The 26,121-nt window shown below is 41.9% G+C and overlaps 1 protein-coding gene across 4 annotated transcripts in view; it reads left to right on the forward strand.

The window, feature by feature from the left end:
* The window catches only part of SYN1 (synapsin I), a 96,255-nt gene that overhangs the window by 60,592 nt on the left and 9,542 nt on the right, over positions 1–26,121 (forward strand). For all 4 annotated transcript variants that reach the window (XM_063433075.1, XM_063433076.1, XM_063433077.1 and 1 more), the window contains exons 6-11: positions 5,159–5,221; positions 6,336–6,478; positions 16,227–16,301; positions 23,347–23,449; positions 25,267–25,410; positions 25,496–25,556. In XM_063433075.1, the coding sequence (XP_063289145.1) occupies positions 5,159–5,221; positions 6,336–6,478; positions 16,227–16,301; positions 23,347–23,449; positions 25,267–25,410; positions 25,496–25,556 (589 nt within the window). The remainder of the gene's footprint in view (positions 1–5,158; positions 5,222–6,335; positions 6,479–16,226; positions 16,302–23,346; positions 23,450–25,266; positions 25,411–25,495; positions 25,557–26,121) is intronic.

The raw sequence follows: 26,121 nt of genomic DNA on the forward strand, positions 1-26,121 counted from the left end.
AACGCCTAGTACCATAACTATTGGGTTTATATATATATAAAACGCCTAGTACCATAACTATTGGGTTTATATATATATATAACGCCTAGTACCATAACTATTGGGTTAATATATATAAAACGCCTAGTACCATAACTATTGGGTTTATATATATATATATAACGCCTAGTACCATAACTATTGGGTTTATATATATATATATATAACGCCTAGTACCATAACTATTGGGTTAATATATATATATAAAACGCCTAGTACCATAACTATTGGGTTTATATATATATATAAAACGCCTAGTACCATAACTATTGGGTTTATATATATATATATATAAAACGCCTACTACCATAACTATTGGGTTAATATATATATATAACGCCTAGTACCATAACTATTGGGTTTATATATATATATAACGCCTAGTACCATAACTATTGGGTTTATATATATATATATAACGCCTAGTACCATAACTATTGGGTTTATATATATATATATATAACGCCTAGTACCATAACTATTGGGTTAATATATATATATAAAACGCCTAGTACCATAACTATTGGGTTAATATATATATATAACGCCTAGTACCATAACTATTGGGTTTATATATATATAAAACGCCTAGTACCATAACTATTGGGTTTATATATATAAAACGCCTAGTACCATAACTATTGGGTTAATATATATATATATAAAACGCCTAGTACCATAACTATTGGGTTAATATATATATATATATAACGCCTACTACCATAACTATTCGGTTTATATATATATAAAACGCCTAGTACCATAACTATTGGGTTTATATATATATATAAAACGCCTACACCATAACTATTGGGTTTTTATATATATATATAACGCCTAGTACCATAACTATTGGGTTTATATATATATATAAAATGCCTAGTACCATAACTATTGGGTTTATATATATATATATATATATATAAAACGCCTAGTACCATAACTATTGGGTTTATATATATATATAAAATGCCTAGTACCATAACTATTGGGTTTATATATATATATATATAAAACGCCTAGTACCATAACTATTGGGTTTTTATATATATATATATAACGCCTAGTACCATAACTATTGGGTTTATATATATATAACGCCTAGTACCATAACTATTGGGTTTATATATATATATATATATAACGCCTAGTACCATAACTATTGGGTTTATATATATATAAAACGCCTAGTACCATAACTATTGGGTTTATATATATATATAAAACGCCTACACCATAACTATTGGGTTTTTATATATATATATAACGCCTAGTACCATAACTATTGGGTTTATATATATATATAAAATGCCTAGTACCATAACTATTGGGTTTATATATATATATATATATATAACGCCTAGTACCATAACTATTGGGTTTATATATATATATAACGCCTAGTACCATAACTATTGGGTTTATATATATATATATAAAACGCCTAGTACCATAACTATTGGGTTAATATATATATATATATATATATATATATATATATATATATATATAAAACGCCTAGTACCATAACTATTGGGTTAATATATATATATATAAAACGCCTAGAGTACCATAACTATTGGGTTTTTATATATATATATATATAACGCCTAGTACCATAACTATTGGGTTTATATATATATAACGCCTAGTACCATAACTATTGGGTTTATATATATATAACGCCTAGTACCATAACTATTGGGTTTATATATATATATATAAAACGCCTAGTACCATAACTATTGGGTTTATATATATATATATATATATATAAAACGCCTAGTACCATAACTATTGGGTTTTTATATATATATAACGCCTAGTACCATAACTATTGGGTTTATATATATATAAAACGCCTAGTACCATAACTATTGGGTTTATATATATAAAATGCCTAGTACCATAACTATTGGGTTTATATATATAAAACGCCTAGTACCATAACTATTGGGTTTATATATATATATATAACGCCTAGTACCATAACTATTGGGTTTATATATATATAAAACGCCTAGTACCATAACTATTGGGTTTATATATATATATAACGCCTAGTACCATAACTATTGGGTTTATATATATAAAACGCCTAGTACCATAACTATTGGGTTTATATATATATATATAAAATGCATAGTACCATAACTATTGGGTTTATATATATATATATATATAACGCCTAGTACCATAACTATTGGGTTTATATATATATATAACGCCTAGTACCATAACTATTGGGTTTATATATATATATATATATATATATAAAACGCCTAGTACCATAACTATTGGGTTTATATATATAAAACGCCTAGTACCATAACTATTGGGTTAATATATACATATAAAACGCCTAGTACCATAACTATTGGGTTTATATATATATATAAAACGCCTAGTACCATAACTATTGGGTTTATATATATATATATAACGCCTAGTACCATAACTATTGGGTTTATATATATATATATAACGCCTAGTACCATAACTATTGGGTTTATATATATATATATAACGCCTAGTACCATAACTATTGGGTTTATATATATATATATATAAAACGCCTAGTACCATAACTATTGGGTTTATATATATATATATATATATAAAACGCCTAGTACCATAACTATTGGGTTTATATATATATATATGTAACGCCTAGTACCATAACTATTGGGTTTATATATATATAAAACGCCTAGTACCATAACTATTGGGTTTATATATATATAACGCCTAGTACCATAACTATTGGGTTTATATATATATATATAACGCCTAGTACCATAACTATTGGGTTTATATATATATATATATATATAACGCCTAGTACCATAACTATTGGGTTTATATATATATATATATATAAAACGCCTAGTACCATAACTATTGGGTTTATATATATATATATATATAAAACGCCTAGTACCATAACTATTGGGTTTATATATATATATATGTAACGCCTAGTACCATAACTATTGGGTTTATATATATATAAAACGCCTAGTACCATAACTATTGGGTTTATATATATATAACGCCTAGTACCATAACTATTGGGTTTATATATATATATATAACGCCTAGTACCATAACTATTGGGTTTATATATATATATATATATAACGCCTAGTACCATAACTATTGGGTTTATATATATATATATATATAAAACGCCTAGTACCATAACTATTGGGTTTATATATATATATATATATAAAACGCCTAGTACCATAACTATTGGGTTTATATATATAAATATAACGCCTAGTACCATAACTATTGGGTTTATATATATATATATATAACGCCTAGTACCATAACTATTGGGTTTATATATATATAAAACGCCTAGTACCATAACTATTGGGTTTATATATATATAACGCCTAGTACCATAACTATTGGGTTTATATATATATATAAAACGCCTAGTACCATAACTATTGGGTTTATATATATATAAAAAGCCTAGTACCATAACTATTGGGTTTATATATATATAACGCCTAGTACCATAACTATTGGGTTTATATATATAAAACGCCTAGTACCATAACTATTGGGTTAATATATACATATAAAACGCCTAGTACCATAACTATTGGGTTTATATATATATATATATATATATAAAACGCCTAGTACCATAACTATTGGGTTTATATATATATATATATATAACGCCTAGTACCATAACTATTGGGTTTATATATATATATATATATATAACGCCTAGTACCATAACTATTGGGTTTATATATATATATATATATAACGCCTAGTACCATAACTATTGGGTTTATATATATATATATATATATATATATATAAAACGCCTAGTACCATAACTATTGGGTTTATATATATATATAACGCCTAGTACCATAACTATTGGGTTTATATATATATATAAAACGCCTAGTACCATAACTATTGGGTTTATATATATATAACGCCTAGTACCATAACTATTGGGTTTATATATATATATATGGTACCCACATCAGTCCATCCTTGCAAGTGCACTGTCTTGGCGTTATACTTGAGTCTGGCCTCACCTTTGAGCCTCACATCCAGTCTGTTACCAAATCCTGTGGATTCCACCTGAAAAACATTGCCCGCATCCACCCCTATCTTACGCAAGATGCTACCAAGGAGCTTGTCCATGCTCTAGTAATCTCTCGCATGGACTATTGTAACTCTCTCCTAATTGGTCTTCCAAAAAGTTGTATTGCCCCGCTACAGTCTGTAATTAATGCTGCCGCCAGACTGATTTTCCTCTCTAGTCGGTCCTCTCACACCTCACCCCTCTGTCAGTCCTCACATTGGCTTCCTGTATCCTATAGGAGTCAATTCTAAATGCTAACCCATACCTATAAAGCATTGACCAATTCTAGCCCCTCTTATATCTCCTCACAGATCCATAGGTAGGCCCCTTCTCTGTCTCTCCGCTCTGCCCGTGACCTTCTCCTGTCCGCTGCTCACACCCGTACTGCCAACTCGCGCTTGCAGGAATTCTCGCGGGCGGCTCTCTTCCTATGGAATAGCCTGCCCACCGCCATCAGACTCTCCCCTAGTCTTCAATTATTTAAGAAGTGCCTTAAAACCCATCTCTTTAGGAAAGCTTATGGCCTCCCAGAGTATACCTGTCTCTTGCTCTCTCCTATAGGGCAGCACTCTCCTCCAGCTCTGCTTCACTCCACTTTATTTGACTGCTACCTCCTGTCCTGTTGTGTTTTACACCCCCACCTCCTATAGAATGTAAGCTTGTTTGAGCAGGGCCCTCTTCAACCTATTGTTCCTGTAAATTTTAGTAATTGTCTCATTTATTGTTAATTATCCCCATTTTATAATATTGTAAAGCGCTACGGAATCTGCTGGAGCTATATAAATGGCTATATTAATAATAATAATAATAATAATAATGCTCTGGGACATAGCATGTGTTCAATATAACGCCTAGTACTCTGTGATATTCTGTATACTGGGTCCTGTATGTATGTGAATGTAAGAGCACAGAAAGGTATGTGCATGGATGCAGGTGCGTGTTTAATGCCCGCCACTGCTTTAAAATGTCTCTCACATTTTTTTTTTTCCCCAGCTCACCGCCTCAAAATTCCCAGTCGTGATTAAAATGGGACATGCACATTCCGGAATGGGCAAGGTAAGGCAAAGACACCCAAACCAGGGGAGGGCAGGGGGTCACTCTGTAAGCGGGCGGTAACCCCTGAATCAGGAAAAGGGCAGGGGGTCACTCTGTAAGCGGGCGGTAACCCCTGAATCAGGGAGAGGGCAGGGGGTCACTCTGTGAGCGGGCGGTAACCCCTGAATCAGGGAGAGGGCAGGGGGTCACTCTGTGAGCGGGTGGTAACCCCTGAATCAGGGAGAGGGCAGGGAGTCACTCTGTGAGCAGGCGGTAACCCCTGAATCAGGGAAAGGGCAGGGAGTCACTCTGTGAGCGGGCGGTAACCCCTGAATCAGGGAAAGGGCAGGGAGTCACTCTGTGAGCGGGCGGTAACCCCTGAATCAGGGAAAGGGCAGTGGGTCACTCTGTGAGCGGACGGTAACCCCTGAATCAGGGAAAGGGCAGGGAGTCACTCTGTGAGCGGGTGGTAACCCCTGAATCAGGGAAAGGGCAGGGGGTCACTCTGTGAGCGGGCGGTAACCCCTGAATCAGGGAGAGGGCAGGGAGTCACTCTGTGAGCGGGCGGTAACCCCTGAATCAGGGAAAGGGCATGGGGTCACTCTGTGAACGGGCGTTAACCCCTGAATCAGGGAGAGGGCAGGGAGTCACTCTGTGAGCGGTCGGTAACCCCTGAATCAGGGAAAGGGCAGGGGGTCACTCTGTGAGCGGTCGGTAACCCCTGAATCAGGGAAAGGGCAGGGGGTCACTCTGTGAGCTGGTGGAAATCACAAGAGACATTCTGACCTCAGGTCAGGTGTAAGAAGAAGGTCACTCAGTAATAGAAATACAATGTGGTTTGAGGTCACAGAGAGGACAGGAAGGTCTCTCTGTTGGTACATTAGGGAGAAAGTATGAAGGTACTTTAACCATATGATGAAATGTTCACCCTGAGTGACGGAGGCAGTTAGTTTAATGTTGCTCAATGCCGTCTATCTTTCCGATAAATGTGTGGATTGATGTCTCTGCCGGCGTCCCCTGCGTGCTTTTTACTCTTCCTCTTTTCTGTTTGTTTACTATTATTTGGTTTATGTTTTATATTTTTTACAATTCATTGTGACTTTATATAATTTTAGACCTTTAATATTTAAATCAGGTCAAGGTGGACAATCAGTATGACTTTCAAGACATCGCCAGTGTGGTCGCCCTGACCAAGACCTACGCTACGTCAGAGCCTTTCATCGATGCCAAGTATGACGTCCGTATCCAGAAGATCGGAACGAACTACAAAGCCTATATGTGAGTAAGCACAAGATCTATTTTGTCTGCCGTGACATTACGTCGACCTTCTTTATATAAATAACTCCTCAACTTGCAGCTTTTCATGGCTGGAATAAATTTAAGCAGAACCTGACTGCTCATTTTGGTAAGGATTGAGTGCTTGGAGAACAGCCCGACTGCATGGTTCTGGTGCTGATTCTGTACCTGATTCGGTGTTCCCCATCCTTTGACATTTCAGGCTTTTACTATAGGTAAAATGTTTTGGGATCTTTAGACTATCACCCTCTGTCCTGTCTACAAAAAGCCTTTGTGGAACATCCCTGGGGAAGATGGAAAGAGGTCTTCTAATCAGGAGAAATCGTTCCGCATGCTGGGTATCTTTGTACATACGAGCATTGTAGGCCAGGGCTCTGCCCAGTAAGGGGAAGTGGATTACCCAATGTTTGCCAATATCTCGAACCTCGCTACACCTGCTCTTCTGTCTGTCTGTCCTGTCTATCTGTGTCACCCTAATATCTCTCACTGCTCTGCAGGTTTTTCAAGTTTCATTGAATATAATATCAGCCTCTCCCTTTCCTGTGCTATTAATGGAGAGAATCATCGAAACCCAGTGTCTTATCCTCCCAGCGAGGGCACTTTAGTCCTGAGTTACTAAAAGGAAATCAAAATAATTTGTTTGCCAGGAGGTAGCATGATTGCATGACGAATAGGCATCCTATTGGACATTAGGTGACAAACTGCAACATGCCTTATTCTGTGCTGATGGTGCAGATGGCTGGCTGGTGTTTCAGCAGAAGACCTTTTTGGGATCTTTATGATGTTAATGGCAGAGGTGGCCTGATTTATTTATGTTGTTTTATCTAGAAACAAATAGATGTCCGACATGGACTTATCCCAGATCAGGTCAGGGTCCATACCTCGCACAGCGTAACTGTAAATAGCCGCGACTTGTTATTCTAAGGAGTCAGATTAGCAAATGGAAACTTCTCTCATGAATGTTTTGATACCCAAACCCCAAAAAATAACAGATCTATATTTATATCTCTCTACGGACATAAAAAAACATCCTACAGTTTCTCTCTTGTACTTTGAAATGTTCTCAGATTTCCGTAGCATAATATAGGAAATATAGAGTAACTTGCCAGTTTCCATGAGGTTTTATATTGCACTCTAGCTGGTTTGGGTCATTTTAAAGATTTTTTTAACTTTGTGATACATTTCAATCCAAACACTCATGCTATTAACAGTTTGCTTTCTGTTTTACTGATTGCTTTTAAGATCTCACCCAGAGTATTGTGTTCAGTTCCATAGAGCAGATCCCAGGAGGACATAGAGAGGTAGTGATAGTACTTTATAGATCCCTGGTAAGATCTCACCCAGAGTATTGTGTTCAGTTCTATAGAGCAGATCCCAGGACATAGAGAGGTAGTGATAGTACTTTATAGATCCCCGGTAAGATCTCACCTAGAGTATTGTGTTCAGTTCCATAGAGCAGATCCCAGGACATAGAGAGGTAGTGATAGTACTTTATAGATCCCCGGTAAGATCTCACCTAGAGTATTGTGTTCAGTTCCATAGAGCAGATCCCAGGAGGACACAGAGAGGTAGTGATAGTACTTTATAGATCCCTGGTAAGATCTCACCTAGAGTATTGTGTTCAGTTCTATAGAGCAGATCTCAGGACATAGAGAGGTAGTGATAGCACTTTATAGATCCCTGGTAAGATCTCACCTAGAGTATTGTGTTCAGTTCTATAGAGCAGATCCCAGGAGGACATAGAGAGGTAGTGATAGCACTTTATAGATCCCTGGTAAGATCTCACCTAGAGTATTGTGTTCAGTTCTATAGAGCAGATCCCAGGAGGACATAGAGAGGTAGTGATAGCACTTTATAGATCCCTGGTAAGATCTCACCTAGAGTATTGTGTTCAGTTCTATAGAGCAGATCCCAGGAGGACATAGAGAGGTAGTGATAGTACTTTATAGATCCTCGGTAAGATCTCACCTAGAGTATTGTGTTCAGTTCTATAGAGCAGATCTCAGGACATAGAGAGGTAGTGATAGCACTTTATAGATCCCTGATAAGATCTCACCTAGAGTATTGTGTTCAGTTCTATAGAGCAGATCTCAGGACATAGAGAGGTAGTGATAGTACTTTATAGATCCCCGGTAAGATCTCACCTAGAGTATTGTGTTCAGTTCCATAGAGCAGATCCCAGGAGGACACAGAGAGGTAGTGATAGTACTTTATAGATCCCTGGTAAGATCTCACCTAGAGTATTGTGTTCAGTTCTATAGAGCAGATCTCAGGACATAGAGAGGTAGTGATAGCACTTTATAGATCCCTGGTAAGATCTCACCTAGAGTATTGTGTTCAGTTCTATAGAGCAGATCCCAGGAGGACATAGAGAGGTAGTGATAGCACTTTATGGATCCTCGGTAAGATCTCACCTAGAGTATTGTGTTCAGTTCTATAGAGCAGATCCCAGGATGACATAGAGAGGAAGTGATAGTACTTTATAGATCCCACCTAGAGTATTGTGTTCAGTTCTATAGAGCAGATCCCAGGAGGATATAGAGAGGTAATGATAGTACTTTATAGATCCCCGGTAATATCTCACCTAGAGTATTGTGTTCAGTTCTATAGAGCAGGTCCAAGGAGGACATAGAGAGGTAGTGATAGTGTTTTTTAGAACCCTGGTAAGATCTCACCTAGAGTATTGTGTTAAGTTCTATAGAGCAGATCCCAGAAGGATATAGAGAGGTAGTGATAGTACTTCATAGATCCCCGGTAAGATATCACCTAGAGTATTGTGTTCAGTTCTATAGAGCAGATCCCAGGAGGACATAGAGAGGTAGTGATAATACTTTATAGGTCCCTGGTAAGATCTCACCTAGAGTATTGTGTTCAGTTCTATAGAGCAGATCCCAGAAGGATATAGAGAGGTAGTGATAGTACTTCATAGATCCCCGGTAAGATATCACCTAGAGTATTGTGTTCAGTTCTATAGAGCAGATCCCAGGAGGACACAGAGAGGTAGTGATAGTACTTTATAGATTCCTGGTAAGATCTCACCTAGAGTATTGTGTTCAGTTCTATAGAGCAGATCCCAGGAGGACACAGAGAGGTAGTGATAGTACTTTATAGATCCCTGGTAAGATCTCACCTAGAGTATTGTGTTCAGTTCTATAGAGCAGATCCCAGAAGGACATAGAGAGGTAGTGATAGTACTTCATAGATCCCCGGTAATATCTCACCTAGAGTATTGTGTTCAGTTCTATAGAGCAGATCCCAGGAGGATATAGAGAGGTAGTGATAGCACTTTATAGATCCCCGGTAATATCTCACCCAGAGTATTGTGTTCAGTTCTATAGAGCAGATCCCAGAAGGACATAGAGAGGTAGTGATAGTACTTTATAGATCCCTGGTAAGATCTCACCTAGAGTATTGTGTTCAGTTCTATAGAGCAGATCCCAGAAGGACATAGAGAGATAGTGATAGTACTTCATAGATCCCCGGTAATATCTCACCTAGAGTATTGTGTTCAGTTCTATAGAGCAGATCCTGGGAGGACATAGAGAGGTAGTGATAGTACTTTATAGATCCCCGGTAATATCTCACCTAGAGTATTGTGTTCAGTTCTATAGAGCAGATCCCAGGAGGACATAGAGAGGTAGTGATAGTACTTTATAGATCCCCGGTAATATCTCACCTAGAGTATTGTGTTCAGTTCTATAGAGCAGATCCCAGGAGGACATAGAGAGATAGTGATAGCACTTTATAGATCCCCGGTGATATCTCACCTAGAGTATTGTGCCTTTTATGCAAAGTCCTCTGCAAAGGGGTTTTCAACACAAAATTACAGGGTAATCCCTCCCATGAACCTCTGTGCCTGAGAGATAATCGCATGAGGAAGCCTCTTTAATTTAATTATCTCTCAGGTACAGAAATTCTACAATAGTTCCAAACATCCCACCAACACATTTTAATATTTCAAAAGGGGATAATTTAATTGTGAAAGGGGCAGACGGTTTACAACATGGATTGATCCTTTGATTAATCAAAGGCTCTGCAACGTGTGAGATGCTACACTTGAGATGCCTGGCTGTCTAGTTCCAATGTAAACTAGCTGGCTTCAACCATATGGCCTATACCTCCTAACTGAGGAGTTAATTTATTTGACATGTTATTGATCATTAACGCAGTAAAAACAACATAAAGATAAACCCTTGTGTTTAATATCATATTTAGAATGGGAGGAGTACAATGTTCTAGTCAAACCTAAACATGATTTGCGAACAAGGGGAATAAAGAGATTCCAGTATCCCAGTGACAGAGCCAAGTCTTTATACATGGCCCGTAGTCCATACTCCTTGGGCAGGAGGCTCCTACAGGAGACACAATATGGTAACGGGCGGTGTGAGAGTCCCGCCTCGGCACCTTCTTACATAGATATCTAGCACAAGCTTTGTAGCTCAGGGCAGCCCAAAAAGCAGACCCCCAGATGTTTTTAAACTACAACTCCCATGATGCTTTGTATGTCTTTAGAATGGCAAAGCATCATGGAAGCTGTAGTTTTAAACCATCTGGGGATCTGCTTTTTGGGCTGACCTGCTGTGGCTCGTATTATCAATGTATGACTGACTGACTGATCACAAGGAAACAATCCATGATTTCTCAACCCTCCGTAGTAATTAAACACATTTCCCCACAAATGGTTTCACTTGGGAGGTCTGAATGTGACCCATAATACCCATAATGCTGTGTAACGAGCGTAGTAAGACGACTGGCACTGCAATGACTAATTATTCACTAAATGGGTATTGGGGAAATTGCAATTCTTATTCCAAAATAGCTGAAAGCTTAATATTTCAACAGTTTCGGCATTACAGTTCAATTCCCTCATCCGCTTTCTACAACTCCCATTAATAAAGCTCAGTAATAAAAGTATTACCGGCTCTTTAATGGAGTGGGTTCGTTTATTCTGCAGTCTGGGTTAGAGCTCGAGGGGTTAATACCTGTGCTGTCTGGGTTAGAGCTCGAGGGGTTAATACCTGTGCAGTCTGGGTTAGAGCTCCAGGGGTTAATACCTGTGCAGTCTGGGTTAGAGCTTGAGGGGTTAATACCTGTGCAGTCTGGGTTAGAGCTCGAGGGGTTAATACCTGTGCAGTCTGGGTTAGAGCTCCAGGGGTTAATACCTGCGCAGTCTGGGTTAGAGCTCCAGGGGTTAATACCTGTGCAGTCTGGGTTAGAGCTCGAGGGGTTAATACCTGCGCAGTCTGGGTTAGAGCTCGAGGGGTTAATACCTGTGCTGTCTGGGTTAGAGCTCGAGGGGTTAATACCTGTACAGTCTGGGTTAGAGCTCCAGGGGTTAATACCTGTGCTGTCTGGGTTAGAGCTCGAGGGGTTAATACCTGTGCAGTCTGGGTTAGAGCTCCAGGGGTTAATACCTGTACAGTCTGGGTTAGAGCTCCAGGGGTTAATACCTGTGCAGTCTGGGTTAGAGCTCCAGGGGTTAATACCTGTGCAGTCTGGGTTAGAGCACGAGGGGTTAATACCTGTGCAGTCTGGGTTAGAGCTCCAGGGGTTAATACCTGTACAGTCTGGGTTAGAGCTCGAGGGGTTAATACCTGTGCAGTCTGGGTTAGAGCTCGAGGGGTTAATACCTGTGCAGTCTGGGTTAGAGCTCCAGGGGTTAATACCTGTACAGTCTGGGTTAGAGCACGAGGGGTTAATACCTGTGCAGTCTGGGTTAGAGCTCGAGGGGTTAATACCTGTACAGTCTGGGTTAGAGCTCGAGGGGTTAATACCTGTGCTGTCTGGGTTAGAGCTCGAGGGGTTAATACCTGTGCAGTCTGGGTTAGAGCTCCAGGGGTTAATACCTGTGCAGTCTGGGTTAGAGCTCGAGGGGTTAATACCTGTGCAGTCTGGGTTAGAGCTCCAGGGGTTAATACCTGTGCAGTCTGGGTTAGAGCTCGAGGGGTTAATACCTGCGCAGTCTGGGTTAGAGCTCCAGGGGTTAATACCTGTGCAGTCTGGGTTAGAGCTCGAGGGGTTAATACCTGCGCAGTCTGGGTTAGAGCTCGAGGGGTTAATACCTGTGCTGTCTGGGTTAGAGCTCGAGGGGTTAATACCTGTACAGTCTGGGTTAGAGCTCCAGGGGTTAATACCTGTGCTGTCTGGGTTAGAGCTCGAGGGGTTAATACCTGTGCAGTCTGGGTTAGAGCTCCAGGGGTTAATACCTGTACAGTCTGGGTTAGAGCTCCAGGGGTTAATACCTGTGCAGTCTGGGTTAGAGCTCCAGGGGTTAATACCTGTGCAGTCTGGGTTAGAGCACGAGGGGTTAATACCTGTGCAGTCTGGGTTAGAGCTCCAGGGGTTAATACCTGTACAGTCTGGGTTAGAGCTCGAGGGGTTAATACCTGTGCAGTCTGGGTTAGAGCTCGAGGGGTTAATACCTGTGCAGTCTGGGTTAGAGCTCCAGGGGTTAATACCTGTACAGTCTGGGTTAGAGCACGAGGGGTTAATACCTGTGCAGTCTGGGTTAGAGCTCGAGGGGTTAATACCTGTACAGTCTGGGTTAGAGCTCGAGGGGTTAATACCTGTGCAGTCTGGGTTAGAGCTCGAGGGGTTAATACCTGTGCAGTCTGGGTTAGAGCTCGAGGGGTTAATACCTGTACAGTCTGGGTTAGAGTTTGAGGGGTTAATACCTGTGCAGTCTGGGTTAGAGCTCCAGGGGTTAATACCTGTACAGTCTGGGTTAGAGCTCATGGGGTTAATACCTGTACAGTCTGGGTTAGAGCTCGAGGGGTTAATACCTGTGCAGTCTGGGTTAGAGCTCGAGGGGTTAATACCTGTGCAGTCTGGGTTAGAGCTCCAGGGGTTAATACCTGTACAGTCTGGGTTAGAGCACGAGGGGTTAATACCTGTGCAGTCTGGGTTAGAGCTCGAGGGGTTAATACCTGTACAGTCTGGGTTAGAGCTCGAGGGGTTAATACCTGTGCAGTCTGGGTTAGAGCTCGAGGGGTTAATACCTGTACAGTCTGGGTTAGAGCTCGAGGGGTTAATACCTGTACAGTCTGGGTTAGAGCTCATGGGGTTAATACCTGTACAGTCTGGGTTAGAGCTCCAGGGGTTAATACCTGTACAGTCTGGGTTAGAGCACGAGGGGTTAATACCTGTGCAGTCTGGGTTAGAGCTCCAGGGGTTAATACCTGTGCAGTCTGGGTTAGAGCTCGAGGGGTTAATACCTGTACAGTCTGGGTTAGAGCTCGAGGGGTTAATACCTGTGCAGTCTGGGTTAGAGCTCGAGGGGTTAATACCTGTACAGTCTGGGTTAGAGCTCCAGGGGTTAATACCTGTACAGTCTGGGTTAGAGCTCGAGGGGTTAATACCTGTACAGTCTGGGTTAGAGCTCCAGGGGTTAATACCTGTGCAGTCTGGGTTAGAGCTCGAGGGGTTAATACCTGTACAGTCTGGGTTAGAGCTCGAGGGGTTAATACCTGTACAGTCTGGGTTAGAGCTCGAGGGGTTAATACCTGTACAGTCTGGGTTAGAGCTCGAGGGGTTAATACCTGTGCAGTCTGGGTTAGAGCTCGAGGGGTTAATACCTGTACAGTCTGGGTTAGAGCTCCAGGGGTTAATACCTGTGCAGTCTGGGTTAGAGCTCGAGGGGTTAATACCTGTACAGTCTGGGTTAGAGCTCGAGGGGTTAATACCTGTACAGTCTGGGTTAGAGCTCGAGGGGTTAATACCTGTACAGTCTGGGTTAGAGCTCGAGGGGTTAATACCTGTACAGTCTGGGTTAGAGCTCGAGGGGTTAATACCTGTACAGTCTGGGTTAGAGCTCCAGGGGTTAATACCTGTGCAGTCTGGGTTAGAGCTCGAGGGGTTAATACCTGTACAGTCTGGGTTAGAGCTCGAGGGGTTAATACCTGTGCAGTCTGGGTTAGAGCTCGAGGGGTTAATACCTGTACAGTCTGGGTTAGAGCTCCAGGGGTTAATACCTGTACAGTCTGGGTTAGAGCTCGAGGGGTTAATACCTGTACAGTCTGGGTTAGAGCTCCAGGGGTTAATACCTGTGCAGTCTGGGTTAGAGCTCGAGGGGTTAATACCTGTACAGTCTGGGTTAGAGCTCGAGGGGTTAATACCTGTACAGTCTGGGTTAGAGCTCGAGGGGTTAATACCTGTACAGTCTGGGTTAGAGCTCGAGGGGTTAATACCTGTGCAGTCTGGGTTAGAGCTCGAGGGGTTAATACCTGTACAGTCTGGGTTAGAGCACGAGGGGTTAATACCTGCGCAGTCTGGGTTAGAGCTCCAGGGGTTAATACCTGCGCAGTCTGGGTTAGAGCTCCAGGGGTTAATACCTGTACAGTCTGGGTTAGAGCTCCAGGGGTTAATACCTGCGCAGTCTGGGTTAGAGCTCCAGGGGTTAATACCTGTACAGTCTGGGTTAGAGCTCCAGGGGTTAATACCTGCGCAGTCTGGGTTAGAGCTCCAGGGGTTAATACCTGTACAGTCTGGGTTAGAGCTCCAGGGGTTAATACCTGTACAGTCTGGGTTAGAGCTCGAGGGGTTAATACCTGTACAGTCTGGGTTAGAGCTCATGGGGTTAATACCTGTGCAGTCTGGGTTAGAGCTCGAGGGGTTAATACCTGTGCAGTCTGGGTTAGAGCTCGAGGGGTTAATACCTGTACAGTCTGGGTTAGAGCACGAGGGGTTAATACCTGTACAGTCTGGGTTAGAGCTCCAGGGGTTAATACCTGCGCAGTCTGGGTTAGAGCTCCAGGGGTTAATACCTGTACAGTCTGGGTTAGAGCTCGAGGGGTTAATACCTGTACAGTCTGGGTTAGAGCTCCAGGGGTTAATACCTGCGCAGTCTGGGTTAGAGCTCCAGGGGTTAATACCTGTACAGTCTGGGTTAGAGCTCCAGGGGTTAATACCTGCGCAGTCTGGGTTAGAGCTCCAGGGGTTAATACCTGTACAGTCTGGGTTAGAGCTCGAGGGGTTAATACCTGTACAGTCTGGGTTAGAGCTCGAGGGGTTAATACCTGTACAGTCTGGGTTAGAGCTCATGGGGTTAATACCTGTGCAGTCTGGGTTAGAGCTCGAGGGGTTAATACCTGTACAGTCTGGGTTAGAGCTCGAGGGGTTAATACCTGTACAGTCTGGGTTAGAGCACGAGGGGTTAATACCTGTGCAGTCTGGGTTAGAGCTCGAGGGGTTAATACCTGTACAGTCTGGGTTAGAGCTCCAGGGGTTAATACCTGTGCAGTCTGGGTTAGAGCTCGAGGGGTTAATACCTGTACAGTCTGGGTTAGAGCTCCAGGGGTTAATACCTGTGCAGTCTGGGTTAGAGCTCCAGGGGTTAATACCTGCGCAGTCTGGGTTAGAGCTCCAGGGGTTAATACCTGTACAGTCTGGGTTAGAGCTCGAGGGGTTAATACCTGTACAGTCTGGGTTAGAGCTCCAGGGGTTAATACCTGTACAGTCTGGGTTAGAGCACGAGGGGTTAATACCTGTACAGTCTGGGTTAGAGCTCCAGGGGTTAAAACCTGTGCAGTCTGGTAGCAGTGAGCTACAGTCTGGTAGTAGGGAGCTCCAGGGGTTAAAGCCATTGCAGAGTTGTGTATGCAGGATGTCACTCAGGATCATGTGGAAGAGTTAACTCAGTGCTCTGAATGTTACCCCAATGCATGTAGGGATGAAGGGTAAGTGCTGGGGTAGATCTAACTAACACTGTTACATTTATTCTGCCCCCAATCAGGAGAACATCCATCTCTGGAAACTGGAAGACCAACACGGGTTCCGCCATGTTAGAGCAGATCGCAGTATCTGAAAGGTGAGGCCGCTAATTCGTTATTTTATTAAAAAAAAATATAGCCCATTTACTAACGATAACCTCGGTGCTGAGTTCTATATGAAACAGGTGAAATATAGAAAAAGCAAAAAACCCATCAGGGAGAAACCTGAGGGGAGGGGGGGGGTGGAACCCCCAGGATCAATGAACTAAACAATAGAGAGAAGAAGCAAAAGGGTGAACCCCTCTGAAAGCCGAGTAACTCAGATAAAACGTAACTTTTCATTAATATAGTGTAAAAAAATGTTTAATGTAATAAATAATAAGAGTGGGCAGAGTCAAAGGAGCTTCTGCTTCAATAGGAGTAAATAAAGCTCCTAAATCACATAAGGAAAAAATAAAATAATAAAGAAATGTAACCGTATTACTCGGATAACAGAAAGAAAGAAATAATAAGAATTGAATAATATCACTCTGTGAGTCAGTGGTAGATAGAAGTAAGAAGGAAATACTGCAGGAAGTAGATACGGGATAACAGCCAATGTAACAAATGCTGCCAGTCTAATAAATAGAGAGGAGGGACAAAGATAAATGGTATATATAGGCAGGAGATGGTATATACAGGCAGGGGATGGTATATATAGGCAGGAGATGGTATATATAGGCAGGAGATTGTATATATAGGCAGGAGATGGTATATACAGGCAGGATATGGTATATATAGGCAGGGGATGGTATATACAGGCAGGAGATGGTATATACAGGCAGGAGATGGTATATATAGGCAGGAGATGGTATATATAGGCAGGAGATGGTATATACAGGCAGGAGATGGCGTATATAGGCAGGAGATGGTATATATAGGCAGGAGATGGTATATACAGGCAGGAGATGGTATATATAGGCAGGGGATGGTATATATAGGCAGGAGATTGTGTGTATATATATACCATCTCCTGCCTATATATACACCATCTCCTGCCTATACATACAATCTCCTGCCTATATATACCATCTCCTGCCTATATATACCATCTCCTGCCTATATATACCATCTCCTGCCTGTATATACCATCTCCTGCCTATATATACCATCTCCTGCCTATATATACCATCTCCTGCCTGTATATACCATCTCCTGCCTATATATACCATCCCCTGCCTATATATACCATCTCCTGCCTATATATACCATCTCCTGCCTATATATACCATCTCCTGCCTATATATACAATCTCCTGCCTGTATATACCATCTCCTGCCTGTATATACCATCTCCTGCCTATATATACCATCTCCTGCCTATATATACAATCTCCTGCCTGTATATACCATCTCCTGCCTGTATATACCATCTCCTGCCTATATATACCATCTCCTGCCTATATATACCATCTCCTGCCTGTATATACCATCTCCAGCCTATATATACAATCTCCTGCCTATATATACAATCTCCTGCCTGTATATACCATCTCCTGCCTGTATATACCATCTCCTGCCTATATATACCATCTCCTGCCTATATATACCATCTCCTGCCTGTATATACCATCTCCAGCCTATATATACAATCTCCTGCCTATATATACCATCTCCTGCCTATATATACCATCCCCTGCCTGTATATACCATCTCCAGCCTATATATACAATCTCCTGCCTATATATACCATCTCCTGCCTATATATACCATCCCCTGCCTGTATATACCATCTCCAGCCTATATATACAATCTCCTGCCTATATATACCATCTCCTGCCTATATATACCATCTCCTGCCTATATATACCATCCCCTGCCTATATATACCATCTCCTGCCTGTATATACCATCTCCTGCCTGTATATACCATCTCCTGCCTATATATACCATCTCCTGCCTATATATACCATCTCCTGCCTATATATACCATCCCCTGCCTGTATATACCATCCCCTGCCTGTATATACGATCTCCTGCCTATATATACCATCTCCTGCCTGTATATACCATCTCCTGCCTATATATACCATTTATCTTTGTCCCTCCTCTCTATTTATTAGACTGGCAGCATTTGTTACATTGGCTGTTATTCCGTATCTACTTCCTGCAGTATTTCCTCTTACTTCTATCTACCACTGACTCACAGAGTGATATTATTCAATTCTTATTATTTCTTTCTTTCTGTTATCCGAGTAATACGGTTACATTTCTTTATTATTTTATTTTTTCCTTATGTGATTTAGGAGCTTTATTTACTCCTATTGAAGCAGAAGCTCCTTTGACTCTGCCCATTCTTATTATTTATTACATTAAACATTTTTTTACACTATATTAATGAAAAGTTACGTTTTATCTGAGTTACTCGGCTTTCAGAGGGGTTCACCTACTTAATGGTTCACCCTTTTGCTTCTTCTCTCTATTGTTTAGTTCTATATAAAACAGGTTCGTTGTAAACACAGCAGCTCTATAATAAAAGTAAATTCAGGAGCTCTATGATAACAGTGAACTCCGCAGATTTATAAAAGTAAACTCGGCAGCATTACAATCACAGTGAACTCAGCAGCTCTGTAATAGTGAACGCAACTGCTTTATAATAACAGTGAACTCCGCAGATTTATAATAGTGAACTCAACAGCTTTATAAAAACAGTGCACTCAGCAGCTCTATAATCGTGAACTCAGCAGCTTTATAATAACAGTGAACTCAGCAGCTTTATAATAACAGTGAACTCAGCAGCTTTATAATAACAGTGAACTCAGCAGCTTTATAATAACAGTGAACTCAGCAGCTCTGTAATAGTGAACGCAACTGCTTTATAATAACAGTGAACTCCGCAGATTTATAATAGTGAACTCAACAGCTTTATAATAACAGTGCACTAAGCAGCTTTATAATAGTGAACTCAACAGCATCATAATAACAGTGAACTCAGCAACATTATAATAATAGTGAACTCAGCAACTTTATAATAACAGTGAACTCAGCAGCTTTATAATAACAGTGAACTCAGCAGCTCTGTAATAGTGAACGCAACAGCTTTATAATAACTGTGAGCTCAGCAGCTTTACAATAATAGTGAGCTCAACATCTTTATAATAACAGTGCATTCAGCAGCTCTATAATAGTGAACTAAACAGCGTCATAATAACAGTGAACTCAGCAGCTTTATAATAACTGTGAACTCAGCAGCCCTGTAATAGTGAACGCAACTGCTTTATAATAACAGTGAACTCAGCAGCTTTATAATAGTGCACTCAGCAGCTCTGTAATAGTGAACTCAACTGCTTTAAAATAGTGAACTCAACAGCTTTATAATAACTGAGCTCAGCAGCTTTACAATAATAGTGAGCTCAACATCTTTATAATAACAGTGAGTTCAGCAACTTTATACTAGTGAACCCAGCAGCTCCATAATAACAGTGAGCTTTGCAGCTTTATAATAACCGTGAATTCAGCAGCTCAATAACAGTGAACTCAGCAGCTCTATAATAACTGAACTCAGCAGCTTTATAATAACAGTGCACTCCGCAGCTTCATAAAAGTGCACTCAGCAGCTTTATAATAGTGAACTCAGCAGCTTTATAATAGTGAACTCAGCAGCTTTATAATAACAGTGCACTCAACAGCTTCATAAAAGTGCACTCAGCAGCTTTATAATAACACTGAATTCAGCAGCTTTATAATAACAGTGAACTCAGCAGCTTTATAATAACAGTGAACTCAGCAGCTTTATAATAACAGTGAACTCAGCAGCTTTAGAATACCAATGAACTCAGCAGCTTTATAATAACTGTGAACTCAGCAGCTTTAGAATAACTGTGAACTCAGCAGCTTTAGAATAACTGTGCACTCAGCAGCTTTAGAATAACTGTGAACTCGGCAGCTTTATAATAACAGTGCACTCAGTAGCTTTATAATAGTGCAATCTGCAGCTTTATAATAACTGTGAATGCAAGAGCTTTATAATAACTGAACTCAGCAGCTTTAGAATAACTGCGAACTCAGCAGCTTTAGAATAACTGCGAACTCAGCAGCTTTAGAATACCAATGAACTCAGCAGCTTTAGAATACCAATGAACTCAGCAGCTTTATAATAACTGTGCACTCAGCAGCTTTATAATAACTGTGCACTCAGCAGCTTTATAATAACTGTGCACTCAGCAGAGATTGTGGTAAATTACAGAACTGCTATGTTTAATTCCATATAATGTCGCTGTTGAGCTCCCTTCCGGCTACAGCAGACTCTGCAATGACAGCAGCACAGCATCCGTACAGCAGGTTTAATTCTGAGTTTACCAGGCATGGTGGGTTCCATAATGTGTAAATCAAAGAGCAGATCCTGAGGCAAAATAATCATCCAACAGTGACACCTAGTGGTCTATTTAATAATAGGTCCATGGTGGGAGAGGAATTAAAGAATAACCAATTAGTAGAATAAAAGCAATCATCATGTTATGGAGTATATTCACTAATCATCAAATAAAAAAGAAAAATTAGAATAAAATGCTAGATTTGATGGAGGTCAGGGTAGGGTTTCGAAAGTTTGGGATGGATTACATTAACAATGGCGGGTAAGCTAGGAGCTAAAAGGCCTGGGGCGTTTATAGTAACAATGGTGGGTAAGCTAGGAGCTAAAAGGCCTGGGAAGTTTATAGTAACAATGGCGGGTAAGCTAGGAGCTAAAAGGCCTGGGAAGTTTATAGTAACAATGGTGGGTAAGCTAGGAGCTAAAAGGCCTGGGAAGTTTATAGTAACAATGGTGGGTAAGCTAGGAGTTAAAAGGCCTGGGTGGTTTATATTAACAATGGTGGGTAAGCTAGGAGGTAAAAGGCCTGGGGAGTTTATAGTAACAATGGTGGGTAAGCTAGGAGGTAAAAGGCCTGGGAAGTTTATATTGACAATGGTGGGTAATCTAGGAGGTAAAAGGCCTGGGGAATTTATATTGACAATGGTGGGTAAGCTAGGAGGTAAAAGGCCGGGGGAGTTTATAGTAACAATGGTGGGTAAGCTAGGAGGTAAAAGGCCTGGGGAGTTTATAGTAACAATGGTGGGTAAGCTACAAGGTAAAATGCCTGGGGAGTTTATTTTGACAATGGTGGGTAAGCTAGGAGGTAAAAGGCCTGGGGAGTTTATATTGATAATGGTGGGTAAGCTACAAGGTAAAATGCCTGGGAAGTTTATATTGACAATGGTGGGTAAGCTAGGAGGTAAAAGGCCGGGGGAGTTTATAGTAACAATGGTGGGTAAGCTAGGAGGTAAAAGGCCTGGGGAGTTTATAGTAACAATGGTGGGTAAGCTAGGAGTTAAAAGGCCTGGGGAATTTATATTGACAATGGTGGGTAAGCTAGGAGGTAAAAGGCCTGGGGAGTTTATATTGATAATGGTGGGTAAGCTACAAGGTAAAATGCCTGGGGAGTTTATTTTGACAATGGTGGGTAAGCTAGGAGGTAAAAGGCCTGGGGAGTTTATATTGATAATGGTGGGTAAGCTACAAGGTAAAATGCCTGGGAAGTTTATATTGACAATGGTGGGTAAGCTAGGAGGTAAAAGGCCTGGGGAGTTTATATTAACAATGGTGGGTAAGCTAGGAGGTAAAAGGCCTGGGGCATTTATAGTAACAATGGTGGGTAAGCTAGGAGGTAAAGGTCTGGGTGGTTTATATTAACAATGGTGGGTAAGCTAGGAGGTAAAAGGCCTGGGGAGTTTATATTAACAATGGTGGGTAAGGTAGGAGGTAAAAGGCCGGGGGAGTTTATATTGACAATGGTGGGTAAGCTAGGAGGTAAAGGTCTGGAGAATTTATATTGACAATGGTGGGTATGCGAAGAGGTAAAAGGCCTGGGGAGTTTATATTGACAGTGGTGGGTAAGCTAGGAGGTAAAAGGCCTGGGGAGTTTATATTGACAATGGTGGGTAAGCTAGGAGGTAAAAGGCCTGGGGAGTTTATTTTGACAATGGTGGGTAAGATAGGAGGTAAAAGGCCTGGGGAGTTTATATTGACAGTGGTGGGTAAGCTAGGAGGTAAAAGGCCTGGGGAGTTTATATTGACAATGGTGGGTAAGATAGGAGGTAAAAGGCCTGGGGAGTTTATATTAACAATGGTGGGTAAGCTAGGAGGTAAAAGGCCTGGGGAGTTTATATTGATAATGGTGGGTAAGCTACAAGGTAAAATGCCTGGGGAGTTTATATTGACAATGGTGGGTAAGCTAGGAGGTAAAAGGCCTGGGGAGTTTATTTTGACAATGGTGGGTAAGATAGGAGGTAAAAGGCCTGGGGAGTTTATATTGACAGTGGTGGGTAAGCTAGGAGGTAAAAGGCCTGGGGAGTTTATATTGACAATGGTGGGTAAGATAGGAGGTAAAAGGCCTGGGGAGTTTATATTGACAATGGTGGGTAAGCTAGGAGGTAAAGGTCTGAAGAATTTATATTGACAATGGTGGGTATGCTAAGAGGTAAAAGGCCTGGGGAGTTTATATTGACAATGGTGGGTAAGCTAGGAGGCAAAAGGCCTGGAACAATGAGGGTTATTGGAGGTACTAGAAGGTCTGCGATTTGACCTTGATGACGGCATGTTACATTATTGTGGGGGTTCATTTGGGAGTTAGAAGATTGGGGTTACGTTAAGAATTAAAAGTTTAGGTTTAGTGTGAGTGCAAGTTAAAAGTTTAGAATTAGGGGGTAAAAGGTTGGGGTTAGGGTTTAAGCCATATTGCGAACGCCTATCGTGAATGCTTAACATCTGCCCATAATAACAAACTTGCGTCAGTCCTCCTTAAACATTTGGCCTTCCTCCAAAAGTACTAGATTTTATGCAGTTATCTTCCAACAGAAGGGGATATATCATTCAGAGTAACAACCCAAATATATGTCGGGTTTAGAACAGGTAGCTCATTTGGTAAATACGATTGGCTCAGTGTTTTGTATGTGAGGTCAGTCACAAGATGGAGACATTTTCTGAATTCCCTTTTAATCCTCCTCAAGCTTCCGATTAGTGAATATAGCCCAGTATTTGTATAATCCATGTAAAATCATTTTATTATATAAAGAATGTATTGATGTGCTCTACGTGCTTTGTGTGAGAATGTGTTTTGCCATGTTTCAGGTACAAGCTATGGGTCGACGCCTGTTCGGAAATATTTGGTGGCTTAGATATCTGTGCGGTGGAGGCCCTTCATGGAAAGGATGGGAGGGACCATATCATCGAGGTGAGCAGAGGACACCTACCGTGTTTCCCCGAAAATAAGACATCCGTGGAAAATAAAACCTATCTTATTTTCGGGGGATGCTCCTAATATAAGCCCTACCCTGAAAATAAGCCCTTGTCATTCGCTAATCTATGTTTGGGAAAGTTTTTTCGAACATAGATTTGCAGGATTCTATGCCCTAGTGAACTGGTCTATGTTTGGGGGAATTCCCCCGAACTTAGTCCTGTTTTCTAGCACAAGTTTTTCCCTGAAATAAGATCTCCCCCAAAAATAAGTCCTAGTGCATTTTTCGGAGGAAAAATTTATATAAAACACTGTCTTATTTTTGAGGAAAGACAGTAGCTGTGCACATTGGTGGCTTCTATCGGATGGGAGTGAGGGAGTGCAGTGTACTGTGTGCAATCTCCTTTCAGATCTCATCACCATTGTCTCTTTCTAGCTGCACACAACACCAGTTGGTCTCTTTGTCTCCATGCAGGCGGTGGGCTTCTCTCTCTGTTACTGCAGCTCTCTTTCTCCCTCTTTCCATGCTGGCGGTGGGCTTCTCTCTGTTACCGCGGCTCTCTTTCTCCCTCTCTCCATGCAGGCGGTGGGCTTCTTTCTCTGTTACCGTGGCTCTCTTTCTCCCTCTTTCCATGCAGGCGGCAGGCTTCTCTCTCTGTTACCGTGGCTCTCTTTCTCCCTCTTTCCATGCAGGCGGTGGGCTTCTCTCTGTTACCGTGGCTCTCTTTCTCCCTCTTTCCATGCAGGCAGTGGGCTTCTCTCTGTTACCGTGGCTCTCTTTCTCCCTCTTACCATGCAGGCGGTGAGCTTCTCTCTCTGTTACTGCGGCTCTCTTTCTCCCTCTCTCCATACAGGCGGTGGGCTACTCTCTCTGTTACCGCGGCTCTCTTTCTCCCTCTTACCATGCAGGCGGTGGGCTTCTCTCTGTTACCGTGGCTCTCTCTCCCTCTCTCCATGCAGGCGGTAAGCTTCTCTCTCTGTTACCGTGGCTCTCTTTCTCCCTCTTTCCATGCAGGCGTTGGGCTTCTCTCTGTTACCGTGGCTCTCTTTCTCCCTATCTCCATGCAGGCGGTGGGCTTCTCTCTCTGTTACCGTGGCTCTCTTTCTCCCTCTCTCCATACAGGCGGTGGGCTTCTCTCTCTGTTACCGTGGCTCTCTTTCTCCCTCTCTCCATGCAGGCGGTGGGCTTCTCTCTGTTACCGTGGATCTCTTTCTCCCTCTCTCCATACAGGCGGTGGGCTTCTCTCTGTTACCGTGGCTCTCTTTCTCCCTCTCTCCATGCAGGCGGTGAGCTTCTCTCTCTGTTACCGTGGCTCTCTTTCTCCCTCTCTCCATACAGGCGGTGGGCTTCTCTCTGTTACCGTGGCTCTCTTTCTCCCTCTCTCCATACAGGCGGTGGGCTTCTCTTTTTTCTGTTACCGTGGCTCTCTTTCTCCCTCTCTCCATGCAGGCGGTGGGCTTCTCTCTCTCTCTGTTACCGTGGCTCTCTTTCTCCCTCTCTCCATGCAGGCGGTGGGCTTCTCTCTGTTACTGTGGCTCTCTTTCTCCCTCTCTCCATGCAGGCGGTGGCTTCTCTCTGTTACTGAGGCTCTCTTTCTCCCTCTCTTCATACAGGCGGTGGGCTTCTCTCTGTTACTGTGGCTCTCTTTCTCCCTCTCTCCATACAGGCGGTGGGTTCTCTCTGTTACTGTGGCTCTCTTTCTCCCTCTCTCCATGCAGGCGGTGGCTTCTCTCTGTTACCGTGCCTCTCTTTCACCATGCAGGTGGTGGGTTTCTCTGCGTTACCGTGACTCTTTCTCCGTCTCTTCATGCAGGTGGTCGGCTCCTCTATGCCTTTGATTGGGGACCAGCAGGAGGAAGACAGGCAGCTAATAGCAGACCTCGTGGTGACCAAGATGTCCCAAGTTCAGCAACGTAGCCCCTCACCCAGTCGCTCCATTCACGGGCCAGCACAACAGGTACATGAAGAGGAGCAGAAATTGACACGGTTACAGTTTACTCCATTTACTGGTCTCTCTAATTGTCACCTCTCTTTTATTTTAGACTCAAGCTGTCCATGCCCGACCTGCAGCCCCTGCTCAACAGCAGAGACCCCCACCTCAAGGTGAGGACAACCTGGTAGTTAGAAAGTCTCCAACAATGAGTAAAATGTCCCAGATCCACTGATATATAATGACTCCATAAATTATTATAGTTAATACTGTGCTTGATTCCCCAATCTGGTGCCATTCAGCATTTCATTAAATTGAATTCTTCTTTAATTATAGGGACGAATATACCTTGTTTGACTTTGAGTCAGAAACACTATGAAATATTAGTAACCTGCTGTAATTCACACTGGATTACTTACTGTTTCCTATAAGAGAGTTCAAATAGAAATTATATAGCAATCCAGGCAGCAAAGAAGGCGAGAAAGGAGGGCGTTGTTACCCATGTTTCATTTGTTATAGATCACCAGCAGAATCTGCAGTGTTGTTGAATATAAGAGGGTTCTATTACAGTGTAACATACATGTAGTTCCTACCTGCTACAAAAGAAATGAGGACCCTGCTCCTATGAGCTTACAATATAGCAAAAGGTAGGAAGGGAGTTGCATGTTAGAGAAACAGTACTTGGTAGGACATGATGGCAAATATGGGAGCAGATAAGGGTTTTTCGTGAATCCGTGT

Source organism: Pelobates fuscus, chromosome 9 (genome assembly GCF_036172605.1).
Source record: "Pelobates fuscus isolate aPelFus1 chromosome 9, aPelFus1.pri, whole genome shotgun sequence".
NCBI lineage: Eukaryota > Metazoa > Chordata > Amphibia > Anura > Pelobatidae > Pelobates > Pelobates fuscus.